Source organism: Natator depressus, chromosome 7, assembly GCF_965152275.1.
Source record: "Natator depressus isolate rNatDep1 chromosome 7, rNatDep2.hap1, whole genome shotgun sequence".
NCBI classification, from domain to species: Eukaryota; Metazoa; Chordata; order Testudines; family Cheloniidae; genus Natator; species Natator depressus.
In genome coordinates, this window is record NC_134240.1 from 50,672,516 (window position 1) to 50,692,127 (window position 19,612).

The 19,612-nt window shown below is 56.6% G+C and overlaps 1 protein-coding gene across 1 annotated transcript in view; it reads left to right on the plus strand.

Moving 5' to 3' along the window:
* The first annotated feature begins 6,429 nt into the window (after positions 1-6,429).
* Positions 6,430-19,612, plus strand: part of CDHR4 (cadherin related family member 4) — a 28,356-nt gene continuing 15,173 nt past the window's right edge. The window contains exons 1-7 of the mRNA XM_074959874.1: positions 6,430-6,560; positions 6,949-6,969; positions 11,170-11,372; positions 12,519-12,684; positions 13,095-13,183; positions 13,641-13,736; positions 14,102-14,205. Coding sequence (XP_074815975.1) covers positions 6,506-6,560; positions 6,949-6,969; positions 11,170-11,372; positions 12,519-12,684; positions 13,095-13,183; positions 13,641-13,736; positions 14,102-14,205 — 734 coding nt within the window. The 5' untranslated portion in view covers positions 6,430-6,505. The remainder of the gene's footprint in view (positions 6,561-6,948; positions 6,970-11,169; positions 11,373-12,518; positions 12,685-13,094; positions 13,184-13,640; positions 13,737-14,101; positions 14,206-19,612) is intronic.

The window sequence follows — 19,612 nt, forward strand, 5'->3', positions numbered from 1 at the left end:
CTTAGCCAGGTACGTGGCTCGAGTGGCGGGTTTATATAAACAAACAGGGTGGTGCTCACTCCTCTCCACTGTGTTGGGAAGCCCTCGTACTGTGAGACTTTTACATGACCCACTCTATACACCTACAGGTGTCACACCTTCCAGGGGCGCAAAATGAGCTAGCCTACTGCCTCCGTCACTTGTTTCATGGTCACGAATGGTCCCTCAGACCGGACATCGCACTCTCAATTTTCCAGAGGTGGGGCTCTCCCCACATGGACCTGTTCACGATGCAGCACAACAGGAAGTGCCAGAGGTTCTGCTCCTTCCTGAACCACAGTCCAGGCTCCACCGTGGACACCTTTCACTTGTCATGGATGGGTCACCTGCTGTATGCGTTTCCGCCATTCCCCCTCATACACAGAGTACTCCTCAAGACTCATCGGGAAAGGGCTTCCTTGAGCCTCATAGCGCCAGCATGGCTTCGCCAGCACTGGTTCACCATGTTATTGAACCTCTCAGTGGACAGACCAGTAGCACTCCCTGTCTGTGCGACCCTAATCACACAGGACCATGGCTATCTGCAACACCCCAACCTGGAGTCCCTCCACCTCATGGCGTGGAGGCTACATGGCTGAATCCTCTTGAGCTTCAGTGCTTGGACTCAGTGAGGGAGGTCCTGTTAGGAAGTAGGAAACCCTCCACTTGAGCCACATACCTGGCTAAGTGGAAGCGTTTCTCCATTTGGTCTCAACAAAGGGGAACTGAGCCACAATCAGCCCCAATTCCCCTTATTTTGGACTATCTTTTATATCTCAAGCACCAAGGGTTAGCGATATCATCCCTGAAGGTACACCTTGCAGCCATTTCAGCCTTTCACTTGGGAACGGTGGGTGGGTCAGTGTTTGGTAACCCCATGGTGGGCAGGTTTCTTAAGGGCTTGGACAGACTTTATCCCCCTATACGTCAGCCTGTTCCCCAGTGGGACCTCAACCTAGTCCTGTCCTCTCTCGTGGGGCCCCCTTTTGAGCCCATGGCTACCTGTCCTCTCTCCTACCTCTCCTGAAAGGTGGCCTTTCTGGTGGCTATAACCTCCACTAGAAGGGTATCTGAGCTCGGAGCACTGACCTCCGAACCTCCTTATATGGTATTTTATAAGGACAAGGTGCAGCTACACCCTCACCCTGCATTTCTGCCTAAGGTTGTATCCCAGTTTCATGTGAACCAAGATATATATTTTACCTGTGTTCTTTCCTAAACCCCATGCCACTAACAGGGAGTGCATGTTCCATTCCTTGGACGTTAGATGTGCCTTGGCATTTTACAGTGAATGCACGAAGCCGTTTCGTAAATCACCACAGCTCTTTATTGCTATCGCAGAAAAAATGAGGGGGCTTCCAATCTCATCACAGCGCATTTCGTAATGGATCATGTCCTGCATCAGGACTTGCTATGACCTGGCTAAAGTTCCAGCCCCTCCGCTTATGGCGCACTCTACCAGAGTGCAGGCGACGTCCGCAACATTCCTGGCGCAGGTCCCTATCTAGGATATCTCCAAGGCAGCAATGTAGTCTTCAGTCCACACCTTCACTTCACACTACGCCATGACCCAGCAGGCGAGGGATGATGCTGTTTTTGGTAGGGCAGTCCTGCACTCAGCAATCAGGTGAACTCTGACCCCTCCCCCTTGGCAACTGCTTGGAAGTCACCTATTGGAATGCACATGAGCAATCACTCGAAGACAAAAAAATGGTTACTTACCTTTCGTAACTGGTGTTCTTTGAGATGTGTTGCTGATGTCCATTCCAAATCCCACTTGCGTCCCTTCTGTCAGAGTGCTCCAGCAAGAAGGGACTGAGCAGGCAGTGGGTCGGCAGGGACCTATATACACCATCATAAAGGCACCACTCCAGGGGTCTCCACAGCCGATGCGACGGGTACTGTTAGGGGAAAAGCTTTCTGGCGATCGTGCACATGGTGCACGCACACACCTATTGGAATGGACATGAGCAACACATCTTGAAGAACAGTTATGAGAGGTAAGTAACTGTTTTTTCCAGAGCATCGCACGTGTCACCATGACAGGGGGCTGAAGCTGGAGTCAGGGCTCACAGCTGACATCTGATCAAGGAGTCAGATGGATGGGGAGACAGAACTTGCACAGTGGGGTTCACTACAGCTTGGCTGGGCTCTGGCTACCCAGATTAGACTGTGTTTTACCCTTCAGTTCTCTGTGCCAACTGAGGGCTAGCCTATGCTGTGTGTCCAGTGACTAATAAAGCTGACTGTTTGGACAACACAGTACATCAATCCCTGCAGAGTGGACAAGTCTCCATCAGGGTCTGTCTCAGCGGGACTCGCTGGCTGGAGCTCAGAGGATGAAGCAGAGGGGCTGCAGACCCAGAGGTCCAGTTTAAGGAGGCAGTGAAGCCGCATGGCTAACAAGGAGGAAGAGTGAGACCCCTAGGGAGTCTGACACGCTGAAGAGTTCCTCTCAGAGACTGTTCCAAAGCTGGGGACATAGTGCTGGTGTCACAGAGTCACCGGGCGATGGTCTGGAACTACTCCATACGAAGCCAGTCAGGACTCTGGGGGAGCATGCCTCCTCTGACCATACTGTCTCCAGAGCAAGAAGCTCACATGCTTCGACCTTCCTGGGTCTGACCTCGGAGCATTCAGCATCCCCTTCCACACTGTGTGCTTCCTGAAGCGAGTCCGCCCAGGCAGGGCTCCTGGGGAAGCCAGAGGGCCCTGCACCCCAACTCCAAAGTCAGACGGGACTCAGCCAGCCGGTAAAACAGAAGGTTTATTAGTCTACAGGAATGCAGCATAGAACAGAGCTTGCTAGCACAAGCTGAGTTACTACAGAAAATTCTTTCCTGGATATCTGGCTGGTGAATCTTGCCCATATGCTCAGGGTTTAGCTGATCGCCATATTTGGGGTCGGGAAGGAATTTTCCTCCAGGGCAGATTGGAAGAGGCCCTGGAGGTTTTTCGCCTTCCTCTGTAGCATGGGGCACGGGTCAATTGCTGGAGGATTCTCTGCTCCTTGAAGTCTTTAAACCACGATTTGAAGACTTCAATCGCTCAGACATAGGTGAGAGGTTTTTCGCAGGAGTGGGTGGGTGAGATTCTGTGGCCTGCGTTGTGCAGGAGGTCGGACTAGATGATCATAATGGTCCCTTCTGACCTTAGTATCTATGAATCTAAAATCAGTGATTTTCAGCCAAATCCATCTTGGGAGGACCCTCCCCCTGTGCCCCAAGCCATCCAAAATTGACTTGCTTCCAGCTGCCTGGCCCCTGCCCTGCCCATTGCTCTTCCTCCAGCCTTTGTCTCGCTTCCTGGGCCAAGAGTCACCTGGTCGCATCCCTGTCATAAATATACAGCTAAGGGTAGCATAAAATCCCTCCTTACCTGTAAAGGGTTAAGAAGCTCAGATAACCTGGTTGGCACCTGACCAAAAGGACCAATGGGGAAAGAAGATACTTTCAAATCTGGGAGGCGGGGGGGGGAGAAAGGCTTTTGTTTGGTGCTTTGTGGGTGTGTTCTCCCCAGAGACAAAGGGAGAGACCAAGCAAGTAATCCAGCTCCCACTGAATATACATCTAATATTACAGAAATAGTAAGTAATAGCAAGGAAATGCATTAGAGTATCTTTTGTTTTAACTTGTGAATTGTCCCTGTGCTAAGAGGGAAGTTTATCCCTCTTTTTGTAAATTTAAAGTTTTGCCTGGAGGGGAAATCCTCTGTGTTTTGAATCTTTTTGTTACCCTGTAAAATTATCTTCCATCGTGATTTCACAGAGGTGATTCTTTTATCTTTTTTTAAATAAATTCTTCTTTTAAGAACCTGATTGGTTTTTCATTGTTCTTAAGATCCAAGGGTGGGTCTGTGTTCACCTGTACCAACTGCTGAGGATATTATTCTCAAGGCTTTCCTAGGAAAGGGGGTGTAGGGCTTGGGGGAATATTTTGGGGGAATAGGACGCCAAGGGGTCCTTTCCCTGATTCTTTGTCTAAATCACTTGGTGGTGGCAACATACTGTTCAAGGACAAGGTGGAATATGTGCCTTCGGAAAGTTTTTAACCTAAGCTGGTAAAAATAAGCTTAGGGGGTCTTGCATGCGGGTCCCCACATCTGTACCCCAGAGTTCAGAGTGGGGAAGGAACCCTGACAATCCCCATCCTGGGTCTCAGGGTTACAAAGGGGCAGCTGGAGCATTGGTGCAGGCAGCTGGAGCAGCCTCTGCAAAAGTCACACCCCCTTATTCCCACCACCTAGACATTGGTGCAATACACAGAGAAACTGAGACACACACAGCATTCATGCAAAACAGAAAGACTCACATTGGCTCACATACCACGTAACAAATGAAAATCCCCATGTCGTCACACCCCCACCTGATGCTGCCACAGGCTTTTGTCTCCTTTGGTGGTGAGAGGCAGGGAAGTCCATCTCCTTCTGGGGCAATGCTTGCTAAGTGTCAAGGTCTGGGCAATTGGATCTGCCCTTGTATTCTCAAAATTAGCATTGATATGGGACCTAAGACTGAGATAGTCAGGCGACATCCAGATCTAGGTCTTTCCATCTTCCCTGAGAGAAAACAACCCCTTTCCACCCAGTAGGTAACAATGCCACATAGAGGGGAAACTGAGGAACAACTAGGACTCATAAAAATATTACAGACAATGCCCACTTCATCACAACCATCACCTGGCCCCAAGCCTCTGGACTGAGGCCTTCCTGCTTCGCCCCATCAGCTCTGCACAACGAGTGCAGCTGAGACAGATTCCTGGGAAAGACTTGTTCCCTCTGCCTGGACTAAGGCAGCCAAGCAGTACTGGCAGTGCTCCCAGGAAGTGGTTTCAAACAGAGGAGTGCTCTTAGTCAGATGCAGAGTTCCTGGGCCACCCTTCAGCCAGCATCAAGACAGCAGGTTTCAGTATCATCCATGCTGGTCACGCCAGGGCAACCCACCAGCCTCGTCTCGGGCTCTGCCTCTCTGATCCCTCCTCAGTCCTCAGAGAGACCAACCAGCCTCTTACAGAAGCCAGCTCTTTCTCCTCTCCTGGGCACAGCTCAGCCTGTTGTGGCCATAGGTGCCAACTTTTCCCTGCACCGGTGGGTGCTTGACCCCTCACCACCCCTGCCCCGCCCCCGTCCCAACCCCTTCCCCAAAATCCCTGCCCCAATCCCACCCCCTCCCTGCCCCTATTAGATTCTTTTCCCAAATCCCGGCCCCGGCCCCGCGTCTTCTCCAAGCACACCGCGTTCCCCCTCCTCCCCCCTTCCTCCCAGCACTTGCCGCCATGAAAGAGCTGTTTCGCAGTGGGAAATGCTGGGAGCTAGGGGGAGAAGTGGGGATGCGGCATGCTCGGGGAGGAGGCAGAGTGGAGGTGAGCTGGGGCGGGGGGGCGGGGAGCTGCCGGTGGGTGCAGAGTTGGCGCTTATGCTCGTGGCAGGGTCATGGGCCAGCCTGGCTCTGGAGCCCCACAGGGCCCTGCCTCGCCCCAGCTGGGCGTTCATTGCAGCTTATGGGGAAGGAGCCAAAGAACCAAGCATGAGCTGAACTGATCCAAAGGCCTAGCCAGGGGCAGCTCCTTCTGGGCTGAGGGGAGTGGACATGGTGCCCCAAGCCCGCTATGTACCTCCCCACATGCACACTGGTGCAGCCTAGCTAGGGGAGCAGTGGGCCCCATAAGAGGGCTACTTGGGACAGGCAGTCCCACAAGGGAGGCTTGCTTGGGGGCAGGGGCTGGGCAGAGCTTTCCTAGGGCTCTGGGAGTCAAGGATCAGTGTGGGCCTGCCCCACGCCCAAGCTTCCCCATCAACCTGCCACCCAGCAGTCTCTGCAAGGAGTTGGATGGGCCTGGGGCACAGGCAGGGGAGGAGAAGAAGGGCCCCTCACCACAGGGCTCAATCTGTGCTCATGGGAGAAGAGTCCCTGTTGTGGGGGCACAGACCCCAGGGCTTGGCTGAACTGGGCTAGTGCAGGTCCCTGGGGTGGGTGGTGCAGACCTCAGGGCTGGGGGAGGCCCCTGGGGCAGGAGAGCAGACCTCAGGGCTCAGCTGGGCTGGGGGAGCCCCTGGGATGGAGGGCTCAGACCCCAGGGCTGGGCTGGGCTGGGGGAGCCCCTGGAGCAGGGGGAGCAGACCCCAGGGTTCAGCTGGACTGGGGGAGCCCCTGGGGTGGGGGGCACAGACCACAGTTCTTGGCTGGGCGGGGTGAGGCCCCTGGGGTGGGTGGTGCAGACACCAGGGCTCGGCTGGGCTGGGGGAGGCTCATGGGGTGGAAGGCACAGACCCCAGGTTGAGGGCAGGTGCCCTGGCTGGGGCTGTCTCTGTGTGAGTGGACGGCGTGTCCCTGAGTGCAGCTGGGGCCCGGGTGTATGAGTGCTGCACCTGGCGCTGCCCAGCATCCATAGCAACAGCTTGGCAACCTGCTCTGGCTTCCCAAACAAGGGCAGGCAGAGCTGAGCTGAGCTGAGCTGCATCCAGTCTCGGCACTGCCCCTTGGGGAGTCATGGGGCCATGTGGGCACCAGTCCCTCCTGCTGCTCCTGGCCCTCTGTGCCACAGGTAGGTAGCTCGGTACCCAGTGATGGGCCACCCACCTGGTAACAGGGGGAATCCACCTGCCAGCCTCCCTTACCAGGGTGCTGAGGGAAGGCGGAGAGCATGGCTCTGCCCCAGGGAGCCAGCGCAGCCAAAACCCTGTGTCACTGGCAGCCCTCCCGCCCCAAGGAGCCAGCACCGCCTGAGCCCCATGGCAGCAGCAGTCCCCCAGCCCAGGGAGCCAGAGCAGCCAATGTCCCATTGCATCGACAGGGTCTCCCCAGGGTGCAGTCAGTGTTGAGGAGCTGCCCACCCAGGGAGGTGTGCCAGGGGCTGGGAGCAGCCGCAAGTCTTGGCTGGGCAGTGGCGGGCACGACCCATCCCAGATAACAGTGTCTCCTTCTGCTTCCAGGGGCCTTCGTCAGTGCCACAGGTAAGAACTGAGTGGCCAGGAACTGCCACCAGCAGCCCTAGTGCCCGGCTTGCCCAGGTGTGTGCCCAGGTGTGTGTGTGTGTGTGCGGGGGTGCGTGCGCCCACCCAGGTGTGTGTGTGTGTCCGCAGGGGTGCCCATGCGCATGTATGCCACGTTTACGCTCCCCCTCCCTTCTCCACCCACTCGGACAGTGCTCCCCCTCCATACCCTCGGACAGTGCTCCCCCTCTCCCTCAGACTGCACTCCCCCTCCCCTACCCACCCCTGGACAGTGCTCCCCCTCTACCTCCGCCCCCTCGGACAGCACTCCCCTTCCATCTCCACCCCCAGAACAGTGCTCCCCCTCCACCCCATCGGACAGCGCGCCCCCTCTCCCTCCGTCTCTTCAGACAGTGCTCCCCCTCCTCCTCCATACCCTCGGACAGCGCTCCCCCCTCCCTCGGACTGCACTCCCCTCCCCCTCCCACCCCTGGACAGTGCTCCCCCTCTACTTCTATCCCCTGGGTCAGCGCTCCCCTTCCACCTCTGCCCCCTCAGACATCTGCTCCCTCAGATGGCGCTCCTCCTCCATCTCCACTCCCTCAGCCTACACTCCCCCTCTTCCTCAGCCCCCTGGGACAGAGCTCCACCTCCCTGTTCACCCCCTCAGACAGCACTCCCCCACTCCCTCCATTCCCCTGTACAGTGCTCCACTTCCATGCCCCTCAGACAGTGCTCCGCCTTCCCTCCGCCAGCTTCGGACAGCACTCCCCGTCTGTTTCCCGCAGTGAGTCTGCCTAGGTGGGGCTCCTGGGGAAGCCAGAGGGCCCTGCTCCCCAACTCCGCAGTCAGATGTGACTCTTGGCCAGCCGGTAAAACAGAAGGTTTATTAGTTGACGGGCACACAGTGTAGAACAGAACCTGTTAGCACAGAAATCAGTGACTTTCAGCCAAGTCCATCTTGGGTGGGAGGGGAGCCCAGAGCCAGGGCTCTGATCCTCCCCCTGTGCCCCAAGCCATCCAAAACTGACTTGCTTCCAGCTGCCTGGCCCCTGCCCTGCCCGTTGCTCCTCCTCCGGCCTTTGTCTCGCTTCCCCGGCCAAGAGTCACCTGGTCGTATCCCCCTCCTGGGTCTCTGGTTGTGAAGGGGTGGCCATAGCATCCATGCAGGCAGCTGGAGCATCCCCCGCAAAAGTCACATACCCTTATTCCCACCACCTAGACATTGGTGCAATGCACAGGGAAACTGAGGCGTACACAGCATTCATGCAAAACAGTAAGACTCACATAGGCTCACATATAACATAACAAGGGAGAATCTCCACTTCGTCACACCCTCTCCCTCCGCCACCTGGTCAGTGCTCCCCCTACCCTCCGCCCCCTCGGACAGCACTTCCCATCTCTCTCCACCCCCCTAGACAGCAATCTCTGTCCCTGCCTCTGGACAGCGCTCCCCTTTTCCCTTGGCCCCCTCTGTAATGATGCTGCCCTTGATGGGACACAACTGAGAGTACCAATTCAGAACAAATTGCTTAGAGCAGGGCAGTTACAGCCCAAGGCTGGGGTTCTTTTGAATACCAAGGCAAACCAAACCAGCGAAACAGAGAACACTTTGGTTTTACCCCACTGGCTAACTATAAGTCATACAAGCAATTCCCTTAGACACTCCAGTTTCCCAGTATCACCACCAGTGCCACTCGTTATGGGGCTGAATGGTTATGAAAACCAATACCCCAGAAAAAGAAAAAAGGTTCTCCCGATCCCAAAGGACCAAGCCCCAGATCCAGGTCAAATGATAACTTAGATTTTACCCAAAATACACCCTTATAGACAATACTTATTAACTAAACTAAAATTTATTAAAAAAGAAAAGAGAGAGAGTTGGTTGAAAGATTAATATACATACAGATTTGAGTTCAATTTCTTGAGGTCCAGATACATAGCAGAGATGGTGAGTTTATAGTTGCCAAATGTTCCTTTAGAAATAGTTCATAGGTTATAGTCCAATGTCCATATTCAGGGTGACTCCAGTTAGTGACTGGGGATCCCAATTCTTATGGCTTAGGAATTCCCCTTCTTGAAACCCAAAGCAGATCTGAGATGAAGACGGATCATGTCCCAGGGTTTTTATACATTTCCAGCAAACTTTTGGCCTGAGAAAACAATAGGTTTAACTTTCCTTCTCCCAAACATCATGGCGATTAGCATAGGGTAATTTATCCGTTAAACAGTTCAGATACACGTTACCACAACCTTCAAAGAGACATATAGACAATAATACTATTTCACTCAAGTGTCTTCCTAAATACTAATACTCCTTTTTTTTTTAATCTTTGAATCAAAGCCATAGTAATAGACAAGACTTGTTTGCTTACACCACAAGACCTGAGCAAACAGTTACCCTTCTATCTCTAACAATGCAGGCTTGCATTTCAAAGCTCTATTCATTTACATATCTTCATAGAATCATAGAATATCAGGGTTTGAAGGGACCTCAGGAGGTCATCTAGTCCAACCCCCTGCTCAAAGCAGGACCAATCCCCAACTAAATCATCCCAGCCAGGCCTTTGTCAAGCCTGACCTTAAAAACCTCTAAGGAAGGAGATTCCACCACCTCCTTAGGTAACGCATTCCATTGCTTCACCACCCTCCTAGTGAAAAAGGTTTTCCTAATATTCAACCTAAACCTCCCCCACTGCAACTTGAGACCATTACTCCTTGTTCTGTCATCTGCTACCACTGAGAACAGTCTAGATCCATCCTCTTTGGAACCCCCTTTCAGGTAGTTGAAAGCAGCTATCAAATCCCCCCTCATTCTTCTCTTCTGCAGACTAAACAATCCCAGTTCCCTCAGCCTCTCCTCATAAGTCATGTGTTCCAATCCTTTAATCATTTTTGTTGCCCTCCTCTGGATGCTTTCCAATTTTTTCATATCCTTCTTGTAGTGTGGGGCCCAAAACTGGACACAGTACTCCGGATGAGGCCTCACCAATGTCGAATAGAGGGGAACGATCACGTCCCTCGATCTGTTGGCAATGCCCCTTCTTATATAGCCCAAAATGCCGTTAACCTTCTTGGCAACAAGGGCACACTGCTGACTCATATCCAGCTTCTCATCCACTGTAACCCCTAGGTCCTTTTCTGCAGAACTGCTGCTGAGCCATTCGGGCCCTAGTCTGTAGCAGTGCATGGGATTCTTCCGTCCTAAGTGCCGGACTCTGCACTTGTCCTTGTTGAAACTCATCAGATTTCTTTTGGCCCAGTCCTCTAATCTGTCTAGGTCCATCTGTATCCTATCCCTACCCTCCAGCGTATCTAGCTCTCCTCCCAGTTTAGCGTCATCTGAAAACTTGCTGGGGGAGCAATCCATGCCATCCTCCAGATCATTAATGAAGATATTGAACAAAACCGGCCCCAGGACTGACCCTTGGGGCACTCTGCTTGATACTGGCTGCCAACTAGACATGGAGCCATTGATCACTACCCATGATCCTAACAACTCTTTAAAGTTCGGCCATGGGTCATGTCAGTCTGTGAGTTAATTAACTCTTTCTGACTCTGTGTCACCTTTCAGTGAGATATATTACACTCATAAGGTCACACCCTCCGACTGCACTCCCCCACCCCCTCCAGCCCCGTGGACAGTGTTCCCCCTCCCCTTTTGTCCCCCTCAAACTGTACTCCCCCTCTCCCTCCCTCCCCCTGACAGTGTTCCCCCTCTCCCTCCATCTTCCTGGACAGCGATCCCCCTTCCTCCCCCTGGACAGCAATTCCTCTCCCTCCCTCTGGACAGCACTCCCTCTCTCCTTCCCTCCACCTGGACAGTGCTCCCCCTCTCCCACCTAGACAGCCCTCCCCCTCTCCCTCCGTCCCCCTGGACAGCAATCCCTCTCCCTCCCTCTGGACAGCACTCCCCATCTCCCTCCGCACCCCTAGACAGTGCTTCCTCTCTTCCACCACCGCCCTGGACAGTGCTCCCCATCTCACTCTGTCCCCCTGGCTCCCCCACATCCCCGGACAGTGCTATCCCCTCTTCTCACTTGTCATTAACTGTACAGCCCGCACAGGTGTGGGGTGGCCTGACCCAGGCCCTGTGCGTGTAGGCACCCCTGGGCACAGGTGCAGCCACACACACCCAGCTGTCCCTGATGATCTGGGGGTTTTGTGGGTCCCCGCTGTGGCGGAGGCTGGGCAGGCTTATTCCGTGCCTCTCTGTGCCAGTGCTGTCCGGCCTGCCCACCACGGTGAGCGTGATGGAGAGCGCGGGACCGGGCACGATCATCGTGGAGTTCAACCTGACCTGCCAGAACGAGACCAGCATCCCCACCCCTGTCTTCACCCTGCAGAGCACCCCCCCGACCTACTTCTTTAACCAACCCATCATTGCCCACCATGCCAGCCCAACTCCCCACTACAGCGTGCAGGTATGTGCTGCAGCCCACACCCCCAGGAGGACAGACCTAGGCCCCAGCCGGCGGGGCATCCCAGCCTGGCAGTGCCCTGTGGGGCCGTGCTGGCAGGCACAGACCCCAGACACCGTCAGAGCTAAGCCAGGGCAAGGCTGGCCTGGAGGCCTGTGCTCAGTGGGGGCAGCGTCTGCAATGGGAACAAGGGGCCGATGCGCCGTCACCCTGCCCCCAGGGGTGTGGGAGGGGTATGTGCACCCCCTGAGGGCGGTACATGATGCTGGGCAGTGAAGACCCAGGCACCAGGGTCCCAGGATAGCAGGCTAGCAGCAGAGCCGCAGGGAGCAGAGCCTGCACAGCGTCCACCAGGGGCTCCCCATGGTGCCAAGGGGGCCCAGGGCTCTGCTCTTGGTGAGGAGCAGGCCCATTCCCTGCATGGCACCCAGGGGTGAGAGGAGGGCAAAGAGGGAGACACAGGAGGACTAGGAGGGGGCTGCGGGCTGGGTGTGAGGCTGGGGAGTCCTGAACAGGAGCCCTCGCTGCATGCGGGGTCAGGGCCGGGGAGGCAGGGCCCCATTACATGCAGGGTCTAGGGCAGGGCTCCTGTTACATGTGGGGGTGAGGGTCAGGGCCCCAATACATGTGGGGTCAGGGGTCAGGGCCCCATTACATGCGGGAGCGGGGGTGGGGTCCGGTTACATGCAGGATTGGGCAGGTGGGGCCCTGTTACATGTGGGGATGGGACCCCGTTACATGAGAGATTGGGGGGGCAGGGCCCCATTACAATGAGAGTCAGGGAGCAGGGGCCCCGTGACATGCGGGGTCAGGGGCAGGGGCCTGTTACATGCAGGATTCTGGGCAGGGTCCCGTTACATGCCGGATTGGGGGGGCAAGGCCCCATTATATGCAGGGACGGGGGCAGGACCCCGTTACATGCGGGGGCAGGGCCCAGTTATATGAGGGATTGGGGGGGCAGGGCCCCGCAGAGTCGGGGGCAGAGCCCCGTTACATGCGGGGTTGGGGGCAGGGCCTCGTTCCATGTGGGATTGGGAGGAGGCGGAGCCCCGTTCCATGCAGGGTAGGGAGCAGGGCCTGCTGCATGGGGAAGGCTGGCGTAGCCTGTGCTCAGTGTCAGAGCCTGCTGAGTGCTGGGGTTTCTGTTAGATCACGCTGAGCCCCAGTGCGGCGCTGGACACTCGGCAAGTCAATCAGTACACGCTGACCCTGGAGGCTACCTGCCCAGGGGAGACGCCTGCCAACGGCCAGCTCTTCGTCCAGGTCCACACAGTGGATGGGCCCCCCCAGTGCATGGCCAGGTTTGCTAGCCAAGGTAAGGCCCACCCTGCGCTCTGCCATGCCCAGCCCCTGCGCTCTCCCCTGCCCAGGCCCTGCATTCTGCCCTGTCCAGCCCCAGAGCTCTGACCCAGCCAGACCCTGTGCTCTGCCCTGCCCAGCCCCAGTGCTCTGCCCCGGCCAGGCCCTGTGCTCTGCCCCACCCAGCCCCTGCACTCTTGCCTGCCCAGCGCTCTGTACCCAGTGCTGCCAGGGGAGTTGGGGATCCAGGCTGGGATGGGGAACCCTTCCAGGGCAGAGCGGGCACTTCTGGTGCTAACAGGACTCGCCTCCTGGCTCTTTCTGCTCTTGGCCAGTGGGACCCAGTGCAGAGCCAGGGGAGGTGGGTCCAGGGCCGGGGGGAGCAGCCTCTGAGCCCACTCCGCCTGACTCTGTGCTTTGCTGCAGTGGGGGAGCTGGTGCAAGTCTCAGAGGACGTGGCACCCCTGATGCCCATCTACACCGTGGTCTTGCGGCGGCCGGCTAGCGGGCTGAGGGTGAGCATGGAGCAGGGCCTGGCCTCCCATCCCTGGGCGGGTGCTATGGGATGGCCCTGCACAGTCTGAGCCTAGGGGGCAGGGGTCTGACAGGGTCCAGTGGCGGGAGAGGGGCTGTGGTGGCGGGGGGCTCCGATGGGGTCCAGTGGCGCGGGAGGGGCTTTGGGGCAGGGAAATCCACCGAGGCCCAGTGGCGGGGGAGGAGCTGTAGGGGCAGGGGGATCCAACAGGGCCCAGTGGTGGGTGAGGGACTGTGGGGGCTGGGGGATCCACCAGAGTCCAGTGGCGGGGGAGAAGCTGTGGAGGCAGGGGGGATATGATGGGGCCCAGTGGCAGCGGAGGGCTGTGAGGATGGGGAGGATCTGAGGGGCCCAGTGGTGGGGGAGGGGCTGTTCTGGACTGGGGGTCTCAGTAAGGGGGATCTGGTTCTCTGGCTCAGCCTCTCTCTCCATGGCAGTTCACCATCAAAGACAATGATACACCCCTCACCATCGACCGCGCCGGGCAGGTGCTGGCACCAGGATCAGGCTTCATCCCAGCCCATGCCGGCCAGGTGAGTGCTGGGGTCTGGCCCCGCTTGGGCACCCTCCAGCCCTGCCTTCCCAGGGTAAGCCCGTCACCCCCAGGCCTGCTTCTGGGGCATGCCCTCCCCGAGAGCCCCCCATCCTCGGGTACTCCATCTACCCCCAGGCCCCTCCCAGAGCACCCCAACTCCTCTCCCTGGGCCAGGGCTCCCTCCCCGGACCCCCATGGCTCTGGGGCTCCCCCTTCTCTCCAACCATCTGGGGAGAGCTGATCAGTGCCCATGGGGCTTCAGCGCCCCCAGCCCACAAGCTCCCTCTCTGCCTTCACCCATGGGCCCACAACGCAGACCCAGGCTAGGGTCCTCCCAGCCTCACCCAGCACCTGTGTCTCCAGGCGTTCAGGCTGCAGATCCTGGTTACCGACAGGAGCGGGAGAAACTGCAGTGGGGCCGTGACTGTGAGGGTGCTGCCCGTCCACCACCCCCACATCAACTTCACGTAAGGGCACAGGGTGTGGGGCATGGAGGGGTGGGGCACAGGGGTGCTGAAGGCAGGGGTGTAGGGTAATGTTCCCAGGGGGTAGGGCATAGGGGGCAGAGGTGTGGGGTGATGTGTGCAGGGGGCAGGGGTGTGAGGTGCGGGTATTTGGGGCACAGCGGGCAGAGTTGTGGGGCTTGGGGATTTGGGGCACAGGGGTGCTGGGGGGCAGGGGTGTGGGGTACAGGGTGATGTTTCCAGGGCATAGGGCACAGGGGGCAGAGTTGTGGATTGTGGGGATTTGGGGTGTGGTGGTGTCATGGAGTCACCGGGACGATGCTCTGGAACTACTCCATATGAAGCCAGTCAGGACTCCAGGGGAGCATGCCTCCTCTCTCTGAGCATACTGTTTCCAGGGCAAGAAGCTTACACAGCTTCCACCTTCCTGGGTCTGACCTCGGAGCATTCAGCATCCCCTTCCACACTGTGCGCTTCCCGCAGTGAGTCCGCCTGGATGGAGTTCCTGGGGAAGCCAGAGGGCCCTGCACCCCAACTCCGCAGTCAGATGTGACTCTCAGCCAGCTGGTAAAACAGAAGGTTTATTAGTCAACAGGAACACAGTATAAGACAGAATTCAGTGACTTTCAGCCAAGTCCATCTTGGGCGGGAGGGGAGCCCAGAGCCAGGGGTCTGGTCCTCCCACTGCGCCCCAAGCCAGCCAAGACTGACTTTCTTACAGCTGCCTGACCCCTGCCCTGCCCATTGCTCCTCCTCTGGCCTTTGTCTCGCTTCCCGGGCCAAGAGTCACCTGGTTGCATCCCCCTCCTGGGTCTCAGGTTACGAAGGGGCAGCCATAGCATCCGTGCAGGCAGCTGGAGCATCCCCTGCAAAAGTCACACATGCTTATTCCCACCACCTAGACATTAGTGCAATACACAGGGAAACTGAGGCACGCACAGCATTCATGCAAAACAATAAGACTCACATAGGCTCACATACCGCATAACAAGGGAAAATCCCCACTGTGTCAAATCTCTCTCCTCTTTGAGACCAAACTGAGCGGGGTCACTTTAGCCAGCGACCTGGAGAAGTTCAGGCCTCCCTCTCCGGGACAAAGCACCAGCTATAACATTTGTACTCCCCTTAACATGGACCACCTCCATCTCATAATCCTGGGAGGACAGACTCCACCTCAGGAGCTTGGCATTGGCCCCTCTCATCTGATGCAGCCACGGCAGGGGTAGTGGTCTGTGTACACAGTGAAGTGCCACCTAAATAGATCCGGCTGCAGCCTTTTAAGAGCCCACTTCATGGCCAGGCATTCCTTCTCTATGGCTGCATAGCCCTGCTCCCAGGGCAGCAGCTTCCTGCTCAGGTATAGATGTGGTGTTTCTCCCCATTTGCATTGGCCTGCCTCAGCACTGCGCCCAGCCCTGCGTCTGGGGCATCGGTGAACACCATTAAGAGCTTGTCAAAGTCTGGGTTTCCTAGCACTGGGCCCTTGACCAGATCCTCCTTCAGCATGCAGAGAGCCCTCTGGCACTGCCCAGACCAGACCAGCTTCTCTGGCTTACCCTTCTTGCATAGCTCAGGGATGGGACCTGACACAGAGCTAAAGTGGAGCACAAGCCTCTGGTAGTGCTCCGCCATCCCAATAAAGGCCTGGGTCTGTTTCTTAGTCTAGGGAGCAGCCCAGTCTTTGAGAGCCCCCACATTGGCTGGCTCTGGCTTTAGGCAGCTGCTTTAGGCACCTTGTGGCCCAGGTACGACACCTCTGCCATCCCCACCTTGCACGTCCCAGCTTTTACAGTCAGCCTTGCATCCTGAAGGTGACTCAGCCCCATCTTCACCTGGGACACCTGGTCCTCTCAGGTCTGGCTAACAACATAAATATCATCAATGTACAATTCTTCATCCCCCTCAGTAATTGATCTGGCACTGGTAGGTGACTAGTGCCTCCTTGAGGCTGAAAGGTAGATCCAGGGACTTGTACAGTCCCAGAGGGGTGATAAAAGCAGGTTTCAACTTGGCATCTGGATCCAAAGGCACCTGCCAGTAATAGCCTTGGTGAGATCCCTGGTGATGGGGTACCGAGTCCCCCCCCCAACTTGTCTAGGATCTCATCAGGCCTAGGAATGGGCAGGCACCAGACATGGTGATGTCATTGAGCTTCTGATAGGCCACACAGAATCAGATCGACCCATCTTTCCTAGGGACCAGCACCACGGGAGAGGCCCCTGTGGCTGGTGATGGCTGGATCACCCCTAAAGCCAGCATGTCTCTGACCTCTCCCTCCAGGGCCTGTGCTGTGTTCCCCATTTCTCTGAATGGGAAACACCTGATGGAGGGCTGGGTCCTGTCTCCACTCAATGGACAGCTTGGTTAGTGAGCCCAGGCCTCTTGGAACACAGCTGTTGGTTGGAAAACAGCTGTTGGTACAAATGCACTGTCTCTTGCATCTCTGCCTGCTGGGCAGGGGTTAGCTGGTCAGAGAGGGGAATTGATTCCAGCAAGGGGCCAGCTCCTGTCTCAGGGAATAGACCTACTAGGGGATCTTCCCCCTTCTCCCACTGGCCACATATGGCCAGTAGAAGCCTCTTCCTGTCACAGTACAGCTCCATTATATTGACCTGGTCCCTTCAGTGGCTGTGAGTCCAGTTGGGCAGTTCCACCACATCGTTCTCCTCATTCATCTGCTTGATGACCTTGAAGGGCCCGTCCCAGGCACCTTGCAGCTTATTCTCCCTCATTGGGATGAGAAACCTCACCTGGTCCCCAGTGCCATAGGCTGAGCAGTCGTACCAGACCTTCTGTCTCCCTTGGGCCCTGGCCAGGTTCTCCCTGGCCTGACCCACGAGCTCAGCAAGATTTTCCCAGAAAGTCAGTACATACTCCACCACTGATTCTCCATTGGAAGAGGCCTTCCCCTCCCATTTGTCCCTCACCAAGTCCAGGGCCACCTTCTGAAAAGGCTCCTCTATGACAGGCAGATGTCTCAAGGCTGCTTTACCCTTGTCCCAGGCCATTTTCACCTCTGGACAAGGCAGCCCTGGTTGGCAGCTATCCCGCCCTGGCTGGTGTTCCCCACACTCAACTGGGGTCTCCGATCCCCCTGGACTCAGCTTTTCCCCTGCTGTCCCAGTGAGGGCAGACAGGGAGCCTACTGCTTTGCTCACAGCATCAGAGCCAGTGTGAGCCACCTCCCCCGTGTGCAGTGGGGTGGGGACCATCTCTCTGTCCCATTCAACTCCAGGGCTCTGGTTACAGACAGGCAGGTATCCTGAGCTTAGCAGCTCCTTAGAGCTTTGCATTTTCACTGACTGCTTCAGTCTCAGCCGATTGTTTCCCTGGATTCAAATTCAAATCCTCGGCCGCAGGGCCTGGATCCTGTCCCAGATAGACACAGTCATTCCCCAAGAGGAGGTCACAGCTGATATCTTGGAGAACCCCTACTACCAGCCAGCCCGACCCCTCCTGTCTGCACAGGGATCTGGGCCACAGGCATGGTGAGGGGCTTCATTCCTTGGACCTTCACCCAGGTCACACAGCCCCTCAGCATCTAGTGAGGCAGCACCACCTGGGGCCTGACAACAGTTCTCTCTGTCCCAGGATCTTGCCACCCCAGGAATGTCTCCCCATTGACCACCACCTTCCGCTCCCACTGGGGGTCCGAGGGGCCTGAGCCCAGGAAAGGACACGCAGACATATGCTGCGGCCAGGGGTGAGAGCCAGTCTGCCACCCTGCCCATCAGACTAAACAGCTCTATGGCCTTGGGACCCAGGAAGGGGGCTAGACACCAGAGCTTTTCCGCAGGGCCAGCCTGTTTCTAATTGCCAGCCTTCCCAAAGGCAGCGAGACAGGCATCTACTTCTCCCCCCTCCTTAACCTGGGGCAGCAATTTAGTGTCGACGTTCCCTGCAGAATTGGCACCCCGGGGTCCATCCCCACTCACCCCTGGACTGGTTCCTCTGCCTCTCCGCTCAACCATCGCCAGTTCATGCTGCCTCTGTCTCTCCTGCTGTTCTGCTTCATGCCTTCCCTGTTTCTAATGGTCCTCTGACTCCTTCAATCTCAACTCCAATTCCATCTGTCTCAGATCCACCGACGGGGAGCTGGTGGAGACCCCCTGCTGGTTGGGGACGGTGGCAGAGGTCTCAGCCCGCCTGCTCCCAGCCTCTCTCGTGGCCCCAGCTGGGTCAGGAACCAGTGCGGGCCCTGGGGCTGCCTGGCTGCTCCCAGCCTCTCTCATGGCCTCAGCTGGGTCAGGAACCGGCTCCTTAGAGCAATCCTCCTCTTCCAAGTGAGCAATCAGCTGTGTCTTAGTGATCTTTCCAATATGCAGCCATTTCTCTCTGCACAGCTCTACAATGTTCTTCATAAGGAGATGATTATAAGCCATCTCCACGGTGTTCCCAAATGGTCATGGATTCACAGGCCTATGCTCTTTCAGCTCCCCACAGTCCCTGGGAACAGCCCTTCTCGGGGGTCCACTCTCTGTCAGGATTAAGCCGTAGGCTCCTCCACCTCCTGGAACTGCACCTCTCGGAGCCTTCAGTATGCCCCCTTTGTTTTACTGCTCCCCAGTCACGTACTGCAGGATGCTCTGTCCACGAGGTGCAGTTTATCCCACCTCTGACACCTGTCATCACGGAGTCACCAGGGAGATGCTCTGGAACTACTCCATACAAAGCCAGCCAGGACTCTGGGGGAGCATGCCTCCTCTCTCTGAGCATACTGCCTCCAGCCAGCCAGACTGATTCGCTTCCAACTGCCTGACCCCTGCACTGCCCATTGCTCCTCCTCCAGCCTTTGTCTCACTTCCTGGGCCAAGAGTCACCTGGTTGCATCCCCCTCCTGGGTCTCAGGTTACAAAGGGGCAGCCATAGCATCCATGGAGACAGCTGGAGCAGCCCCTGCAAAAGTCACACACCCATATTCCCACAACCTAGACATTGGTGCAATACACAGGGAACCTGAGGCACACACAATATTCATGCAAAACAGTGACTCACATAGGCTCATATACAAAACAACAAAAGAAAATCCCCACTATGTCACAGGGGGTGTGGGTTACAGGGTGATGTGCACAGGGGCAGTGGTGTGGGGTGCAGGTATTTGGGGGACACGGTGATGTTCCCAAGGCATAGGGGGCAGAGTTGTGGGGCCTGGGGATTTGGGGCACGGGAGTGTGGGGCACAGGGTGATGTGTGCAGGTGTTATGCTTATAAGAAGCACACAAGATCTTTTTCAGGGGAAAGGGCAATACGCCGCATTTATTGAAGATACAACAGTTAGCATATGCATTCAATCACACACACACACACACACACTCTCTCTCTCTCTCTCTCTTCCCCCCCCCCGCAAGTCGATGTTATAGTTACCAGTCCACAGTCCGGATCAATCTAATGGCCAGCTAGGTTGATCATG